Source organism: Malaya genurostris, chromosome 3, assembly GCF_030247185.1.
Source record: "Malaya genurostris strain Urasoe2022 chromosome 3, Malgen_1.1, whole genome shotgun sequence".
Classification (NCBI taxonomy): domain Eukaryota; kingdom Metazoa; phylum Arthropoda; class Insecta; order Diptera; family Culicidae; genus Malaya; species Malaya genurostris.
In genome coordinates this window covers 27,030,527-27,040,279 of record NC_080572.1, presented here as the reverse complement: position 1 = coordinate 27,040,279, position 9,753 = coordinate 27,030,527, and the positions used below count along the sequence as shown (strand labels likewise).

Genomic DNA, 9,753 nt, shown 5'->3' with positions numbered 1-9,753 from the left:
CTCAAACGCCTCATATTGAAAATGGCTCAACAATGGACCTCCGTCTGTCGAGTTTGTTGAATGAAAAAAATGGTACTCGGTTCAATGAGCTGGTTCAAAATCGGCAAACGTAGGCCCCGAATCGGCCTCCTGTTGGACGGTTTATTGAACATTCATCGGACCAACTGTTCGACGTATTGGACCAACGGAGAACTTCCGTTTGACGTTTTTTTTTAGAGTGTTAGTGCGCAATAGAGAAGGTCGGGTTTCAGTTATGATTACCTGAGACCCGAAACGAGCACGAACTCAACGTGTTCTGTTTGGTTTCGGGTTCAGAAAAAAAATGTTTGTCATGTTCGGGTCGGGTACGGGTAACGATATTTTCATTTTACTGGTGCAACAAATCGCTCACCCGACCATCTCTAATGTGTAAGTTACAAGAAACCTATATACAGGCGCTTCGAGCGGTCTAGTAACAACTCGCACCCGACGGACAGATTTCCCTTCAGACGACGGGTTATGTCTGCCAGAATTTTTTCCGGCCTTCTACCAGAATTCGGGTAAAATCTCATCCCGTTCAATATCACTCCTGTTATAGAAATAAATCAAATTCATGATAAATAGCGTTTAATTGGGTTTAATCTCATTCGACCATGACGAAAATCAATTCTGTAATTTAAACAGTCTTTTGTCTCTATAATCATTATTAAATTTTTTCGCTGTATTTGCATAGCATCCCTCTTAGAATAAAACGTTCAACGGTGGTCCTTCATTGGTCCAATACGTTGGATCATTGGTCCAATGAAAGTCCAATCAATCGTTCAACGGGAGGCCAACATGGGACCTTCGTTTGCCGATTTTGAAACAGACCGTTGAACCGAATGCCATTTTTTTCGTTCAACAAACCCGACAGACAGAGGTCCATTGTTGAGCCATTTTTTACATGAGGAGTTGGAGCCCCGTTGAACTAGTTTCATTGCAGAATTTCTGAAGTTTTTCCACTTATTTTTTAAACTAACGCTACATACCTGCACAATACTTCTACTTCACGTAGAATAACAACAAATTTTCTTTCTATGTAAAGGTAACACTTAATTTTCACACTATTTTTGCAAGAGAAAAAACAACAACAAACCGTTCCAGCAATTTGAACGAATATTTCGTGCAATATGTCGTTCAACAAGCGCTCAAGGACCAACAAAATATAACGGCTTGCTGAGAGGGATATTACTACCGACATCTGAATTAGAGATGGTCGAATAAGCAGTTTCGCCCCTTTTCTATTTGTTTACTTCTATGATCCCTGTTTGAATTATTCAGTTGCTTCCTCGCGTCTTTTTTGTGAAATTGACTGATTTTCGCGACTAAGACAAATCTGTGGGTAATTTTATCGTCCCATCTACTATTTCCAGTAGTAAAAAGTTCGGAATTTATCTAAAATAACAAAAATAAATAGTTTTGCCCTTCCTTTCTAGCAATTAAAGTATCGCCCTGTTTGTTGGCATGAAACATGGAGAGCGAAACTTACTTTAAAGTTCGTTGTATTATTAAGATTGAGTTATTTGGAGAATCTTAATCATTAGACCAAATTGTAGAATTTCGAACCATTTATTCGTAGGAGTTCTCTCCTACTTGATTTGTTTGCGTTTGTAAGATTCGCCCTCCTTCGTAAAACAGCTGATATCAGCGTTGCCAGGTTAGTAGATTCATCTGACAAATGCCAGATTTTTCTCGCTTCGTCAGACACTCTAACGAACTAGATCTTTTGCCTGATTTTATAAATTTCCCAAGATTTGATCAACGCTCACTCGATCCTAACAGTTTTTTGGCCTCCATCCTTTTTCTTTGCTCACTGAAAACGAAGCTCAGTCAAAATTTCCTTGTATATAGTTGGACCCAGACAAGTTCGGAATTTGCAAATCAGATTTGCGTTTGCAGATAAATTTGCAAATCAGAGATTGATTTTTGAAAAATGACCTGGCATCTCTGGCTGATATATAGTCCGCATCACCGTTGCCAGGTATACCGATTTCTCGGTATTTATACAGATATTTGACCTCTGCAATACAGATATGTACTACCAAAATACCGATAATTCACGGATCGTACAGATAAATACCGATTTTCGGTTTTAGCTTGGATAGACATGATAAAAGGTTGCTGTGGGACCTTTTTTTTTGCTCGCCAAAATGAGCTTTGGTGACATTTTCCTGGTACTTATGTTACGGGATTCTGATTAGCATATTGTCGCAAAACTGAAATGTAGAGGCGCTGCTTGTTTAGTGATGATACTTTCAGCAAGAGCTGTCAAATAGGTAGGAAAATTTCTAATTACTCCACTTTTTCAACGATTTATTTTGAAAACAGGAAAATTCATCTGAAAAATCATAGTAAAAGTTGAAGAAAAAGTTTTTACTCTGAGGTGGTAATGTTTATCTTAGTTCTTTGTGCGAAATCTTCCGTTTATTCAGAATAGAGACTTAAACTTGGTTTGATACCATTTTTCAAATGCCTGAAAATAACAAATAAAGAATCCAAAATAAATAGTACTCGATCGCTATACATTCTAGTACTCGAAAAATCAACATTACACTGGTTTCTGTTTAATAAAATGTTGATCCGAAAAAACCTAACCTTACCCAATTTCACACATTTCTGAAGATTTTCCATGTTTAATCGTAGTTTACACCTAAGACAAGACCTGACAACTGGGGGGCTGCTTTTGTTCCAAAATGGACCAGTTTCTGATTGGCTGATTTTGAAGTTGCCACCCGCACATTGTAAAAAGAAAAAACTTTTGCAGGGTACGCGAGCAATGATGCCAAGTATAAAGAAAATCAGAAAACAAGTTTATTAAAATGAATAATTTTAGCTCACCAATGAAAATGAAAATTGTTTATAGTTATAGTGGCTGCACTGTGTAATTAAAATCAGCATCAAGCCTTTTTAGTCAATCAAAAAGGCATCAGCATCAAGCCTTTTTAGTAAAGTGTCTTTTTAGTTTAGTTTAGTTGTACGAGAAGAATGAACTGTTGTGTTCCACACTGTGGTCGCACTAAGCAGTTCTATCCAAACTAGATTTTTTCGGTTTCCAAACGATCCAGTAATACGTCAACAATGGAATCGATTTTGAGTTCAACATGAGATATTTCGTGTTTTGTAATCAAAACTCAATTAATTGCTTTTAAGCATTAATATATAATAAAAAAATGCATTTACCAAAACATTTTTCATGTTTATTGCAAATCAAAAACCGAGTCTAAAAATTTGAATTAAATAAATATATTTTTCTTAGCATAAAATTATTTAAAAATCTGTAAATATGGCTACACTGTAGCCGATACGTTGGTATTTATTCCACAGGGCGAAAATGACGAAAAGGATGATTCGAAAGGAAGAATAAGAAGCCAGTTGTCAGGTCTTGTCTTAGGTTTACACTAAAAAAAAGTAGTAGTAATCACATTGAAATCGATTTTCTTCTACTCCGAGTGTTATTCTATTGCTGATATCTATTTGTACTATTAAATAAACGATAAAAATGTTGCCAATCACTACTGCCGATATGAAAATTTTCGAAAGAATCCTCCTTTTCTTGGTTCCATTTTTCATTGGCAGGTGTCGCTACCGGTAAATCAGCTTTGCGACAATGTGTCAATTGCGCCAAATGCAGATGAAAGCATGCATGCATGCTCATGAGCTACAAACATTATCCAAGACACCATCCTACAGATGTATATATCCTGGACACCATATTATGTACAAAATTCAGCTTGTTTCAAAGAAGGGCGAAACTTATTAGAGTAGAAAAATCGAGTTTTTCAATCTGCTAATAAAAAATCGAAACGCAAAGTAAATTCAATCGATACCTTGATACACTACATTTGAATTTAAGTTAGTGAAAATCTATTCAATCATATGTGAGAAAGTGAAGTGAGCACTATTTTATCATATTTGATTATTATTACCGGTACTTCCAGGACCGAAAGCTGGATATCGGCATAGTAACATTCGGTTCATTCAACCATACACTAACATGAACTACAAATTCATTTACGGTTCTCTATGACGTTTTGAATGTGGGAAAAAATGTACCGGTAGTCGGACTTGGATAAAATTTAGCAAATAATTTATTGGATTATCAATGTTTTATTTGCTTTCAGAATCTCATGGTCTGCAAACTAGAGAAAATCACTAGCCTCTATAAAAAGATAGCTTATGAACAAAGAATTCCTGAAATTGACGTTTTCATACTGAGCACGATACCCAAAACCAGGGGTTTGATCCGAATAAAAATTAGGATATTCTTATGACATCTTAAGAACTTCCATCTCCGAGAAAAGTGAGTGATAATGTCACATTTTTTGTGCATTATTTTCACATTTTTATGCATATCACCCTATAGTTCTGGAATCGGAAGTGGGATACAAATGAATTTCAGGAACTTTGTCCGAGACCATAAGACCTTTAATTCAAATCTAAGTATGTGAAACTCGGTTCTACCATCTTCGAGATGATTAAATGATATTAATTTCACATTTTTGGTGCATATCACCCTGAAATTCCGGAAGCTGAAGTCGGATCCAAATGATATTTAAGAACTTTGTAAGGGACTGTGAGACCTTTCATTTGAATCTAAGTTAGTGAAAATCGGTTTAGCCATATCTGAGAAAAATGAGTGACTTTATTTTCACATTTTTTATGCATTATTTTCACATTTTTGGTGCATATCACCCTGTAATTCCGGAACCGGAAGTCGAATCCTAATGAAATTCAGGAACTTTGTATGTGACTGTGAGACCTTGTATTTGAATCTAAGTTCGTGGAAATCGGTTTAGCCATATCTGAGAAAAATGAATGACATTATTTAAACATTTTTAATGCATTATTTTTTACATATACATACATATTTACATTCCGGAAGCGGAAGTTGGATCTAAATGATATTCAGGAACTTTGTATGGGACTAGGAGACCTTTCATTTGAATCTAAGTTTGTGAAAATCGATTTAGCCATCTCCGAGAAAAGTTGATGACATTATTTTTACATTTTTGGTGCATATCACCCTGTAATTCCGGAACCAGAAGTCGGATCCAAATAAAACTCAGGAACTTTGTATGGGACTGTGAGACCTTTATCTTGAATCTAAGTTTATGAAAAACGGTTCAGCCATCTCCGAGAAAAGTGAGTGACAATATTTGTCACACACACACACACACACACACACACACACACACACACACGAACGTTTGACGATATCTAGTATACCTAGTTTATGGTTTTCCTGTAAGTGGAAACCGAAGGATAAACATTTGCATACGTTAAGAGATTTTATGATCAGTAATATTTTTTTAATATAAGTTTAAAAGCACACTGTTTAAGCTTCCGCATGTAAAAGTACCATAAGACATAAGACATACAAAATCTGCAGATTTGTCTGGCTTCTCTGCTTCCTACTACCATAATCAGTTCCGCCCTTCTTCGAAACATTCGTGAATGCCTTAAAAAATTGCCCGCATATGCCCGCCGAGTTTTTTCAGTCTTTTCTCAGTACAGAGATGCCAGATCTGTAGATTTGTTTTCAAATTTGCAGATTTTTTATTTAGTGCTGCAGACATTGTTTGTTGCAGACTTCTTTTGCAGGCTTTTGAAAATCGAATTTTTCGCAGAATTTCGTCAAAATTTACAGACTTTTGAAATTGCGTGGCGTTTTTCAAGCTCATCAAGTCTGTTTGTGTTTGTGTTGTTTTGTGTATCATACTATATAGAGAAATTGAAGTCTGCAAACTTTTTTTCAAATTTACCGGCTTTTGCAACCCTATCCGAAGATTTCAAATTTTACCTTGGCATCTCTGTCTCAGTGTCACCGTAAGTCTGCTATGTCAGATCAACATAAATCTCCTTATACCGTTTTCGTTTATGCCCCGTTTACACTTCTGCTGGCTGCCAGCATGCTGGTGTCAGTGTACTGCCCTCTTAGGAAAAAAAACGTTCAACGGTGGTCCTTCGTTGGTCTAATACTTTGGATCATTGGACCACTGTTGAACGTTTTTTCCTAAGAGGGCAGTACACTGACACCAGCATGCTGGCAGCCAGCAGAAGTGTAAACGGGGCATTATTGATCAGAGCAGCCCGAAAGCTGACCCAGAGTCGCCCAAACAACGTTCGATATGTTTGTTTTAGCAACCTGAGGTCGCTCTAGATCGGACTCCAATCGCGTAGTTTCACTCTGAAAATTTTCTCGGGTCGCACCACGCATCCAGCCGAGTTTGTTTATTTTATCTTTTTTTCATGAGTTGTTCGTTTTACTCGGAGTCAGAGTAGCTCGCGTCTAGGTTCAAAAACGAAAACGATACTAGATATAATGATTCGAAGATTTTCTATGGATGTACGGATCCGTACACAATGTACGCATTTATGAAAATAGGATATTTTCTACGGAAATTTTAATTTATTACCGGAAAACTACGAGAACTAGTTAAGCTGGCGAAAACAAAGCTCTCCACTGCAAGAGCTTTCGATAAAAATGGCAAATACTGAAATGAAACTACTATTTGGCATCGCTGTCGTAAGTACGTGTAGAACCGGTACGAGCATTGATGTATGTTACATGTAGCTTGTAAGAATATGGACATGATTCATTTCTATTTTGTTATTTTAGACCATTAAAAAGATATGTCCAGCTTTGTGAAACGTCGTGGTGCTGTCCCTATAAAAGGTACCAGGGTTTCGCTGCACAGTGCACAGCCAATTATCTCCTCCGGAAATCCTTCATTAGACCATATATTCGGAGGTGGCTTCCCTATCGGTTCCGTGATTGCTATCGGTAAGTTTTTATACTTCCTAGATTATATAAATACTTTTATATCTAGTTGTTTGAGAAGACAAATTGTACGTACGTACGTAGAAGACAAATTATCGTAAGGGTAGCGGGCAAACGAACGGTTCCTACACTTCACGACCAAAACAGTAGGAGCAACAAAAGTCCTTTTTGCCGTCCTCAAAACAACGTTGCGCCCGGGGTGAAACTAATGTCTAGAATCATCACCGTCTATTCTGCTTTCCGTTCGAATCGGATTATTTAGATCGAATACGAAATTTTGCATTCCATATCTCGATTGAGTACGAGTTTTCCATACAAAAGCATCACTCGAACGAAATACAGAATGCAAATTTTCGCATTCGATCGAATTATTCCGATCCGGTTGAAGTACAGAATAGGGGTGTATGTGTAAAATAACTAACGTTTAAGGAATGGAGGGGCGAGTGTTCCATACTAAGAATTTTCGTGTTTGTACAATAAATTAGCTCAATATGTTCAATGCAGTGTATGTGGACCCTCTATGTGGGACAGAACCGCCAGCCTAACAATAAATGAATTTTCTCCGTAGTTTAGTAATAATCACTGCTGTACTGCTTTATTAAATAGTCAATAAGATGCATTTTCATTTTCGACATTAAATATAGGAAAACAGCCCTCCGTGGTTGATGGGCTTGACGGTATTGCAAACATCATCAGATACGATTAATTATTGTTACAATTTAATATAAATATGTGTTATAACTTTTAGTTTAATTATTGAGTTTATTGAGTGAGGCATGAAACGATTTGAATAAGATGTTGATTGCAATACGCTCCAACATCCGGGGTTGGAGAGGCCGGTAGGGCTTAACTGAGCTCTTTTTTATGTTTCATTTTCATACTACCGGCCCTTATTACCGATGTGAAGTGGAAATTAAGCGAAATGAACGTACCCCACTCAGGTTTCACACGATAACGGAATAGTTGAATGATGGATGAGGTGATATGTGAGTGAAGTATAAGTGAAGTGGAATGCAAGAACGGTAATAAAGGCCACCGTTTCAGCTCAGGACTAACGATCGACCAATAAAAGAGATAGAAAATGGGTGACGGCACCCCTATTCATCTCAAATCCATTAGTCATTTCATATATGAACACCATTGGTTAGAGCGAGATCTGTTGTGTCTGTTCGATAGATTGACTTCGAGAGTGAGATGAGGTTAGGAGTATTTCGCGTCGCTATAACAGCGATATCGTACATTTTCTGAACTACTTTTATGCGGTATTGCTTATCAGAGATGAAGCAAAGATTTTGTATTTGATTTCATCACAATTCATTTATGAAAGTCGAGTAATCGGTAGAATAATATGGTGACTCTATTAATGAAATGACTATTGGCACAATGAATTTAGTCAAAATCTATTCGAATTTATCTATTAGAATTATTATCTATTAGAATTTACTATTTAATCAATGTTACAATATTTGTGTGTGAAATACATATTTGTAAATATGTAAAGGGTGATTTTTTAAGAGCTTGAGAACTTTTTTAAACAATAAAACGCATAAAATTTGCAAAATCTCATCGGTTCTTTATTTTAAACGTTAGATTGGTACATGACATTTACTTTTTGAAGATAATTTCATTTAAATGTTGACCGCGGCTGCGTCTTAGGTGGTCCATTCGGAAAATCCGCTTTTTTATCGACAAATTTTGTTCAGCGATGAGGCTCATTTCTGGTTGAATGGCTACGTAAATAAGCAAAATTGCCGCATTTGGAGTGAAGAGCAACCAGAAGCCGTTCAAGAACTGCCCATGCATCCCGAAAAATGCACTGTTTGGTGTGGTTTGTACGCTGGTGGAATCATTGGACCGTATTTTTTCAAAGATGCTGTTGGACGCAACGTTACAGTGAATGGCGATCGCTATCGTTCGATGCTAACAAACTTTTTGTTGCCAAAAATGGAAGAACTGAACTTGGTTGACATGTGGTTTCAACAAGATGGCGCTACATGCCACACAGCTCGCGATTCTATGGCCATTTTGAGGGAAAACTTCGGAGAACAATTCATCTCAAGAAATGGACCGGTAAGTTGGCCACCAAGATCATGCGATTTGACGCCTTTAGACTATTTTTTGTGGGGCTACGTCAAGTCTAAAGTCTACAGAAATAAGCCAGTAACTATTCCAGCTTTGGAAGACAACATTTCCGAAGAAATTCGGGCTATTCCGACCGAAATGCTCGAAAAAGTTGCCCAAAATTGGACTTTCCGAATGGACCACCTAAGACGCAGCCGCGGTCAACATTTAAATGAAATTATCTTCAAAAAGTAAATGTCATGTACCAATCTAACGTTTAAAATAAAGAACCGATGAGATTTTGCAAATTTTATGCGTTTTATTGTTTACAAAAGTTCTCAAGCTCTTAAAAAATCACCCTTTATATGTATGTACACATGTGTGTATATGTGTGTACGTCAGTATGCCTTGGTGCCTGTATATATTTATACATGTATGTATGTATGCGTTGTATCAAACCGTATATTATGATACCTTGCGATTGTGAGTGAAATGTTGATTGCATTACGCTCCAACATCCGGGGTTGGAGAGGCCGGTAGGGCTTAACTGAGCTCTTTTTATGTTTTATTTTCATACTACCGGTTCCTATAACCAGTGTTATAGAAGTAGAAGTTAAGTGGAGTGAACGTATCCCAATTGGGTTTCACACGATGACAACAGGTGAACGGTGAATCGAGTCCATATTTGACGTTTATTGGTGGTTTGTGTACAATGGATTACTGTGGTATGAGATAGAATATTGTAAAATAGAACGGAATAATAATGACTTAACCAATGGGCAAACCACTGATAGCTGTCAAACGATGTTCATCCAGTTTGTATTGTGAGGATGGATGTATCGTTTGGGACCTGATGGGTGAGATGATGTGTGAGTGAAATGTAAGAGTAAGTG

The 9,753-nt window shown here is 37.0% G+C and overlaps 1 protein-coding gene across 3 annotated transcripts in view; it reads left to right on the top strand.

Annotated features, from left to right (window-relative positions):
* The first annotated feature begins 6,424 nt into the window (after positions 1–6,424).
* Positions 6,425–9,753, top strand: part of LOC131434949 (elongator complex protein 4-like) — a 37,035-nt gene continuing 33,706 nt past the window's right edge. The window contains exons 1-2 of one of the 3 annotated variants that reach the window (XM_058602284.1): positions 6,425–6,577; positions 6,638–6,802. In XM_058602284.1, the coding sequence (XP_058458267.1) occupies positions 6,652–6,802 (151 nt within the window). In that variant the 5' untranslated portion in view covers positions 6,425–6,577; positions 6,638–6,651. The other 2 variants (XM_058602285.1, XM_058602288.1) reach the window with 2 other exon arrangements.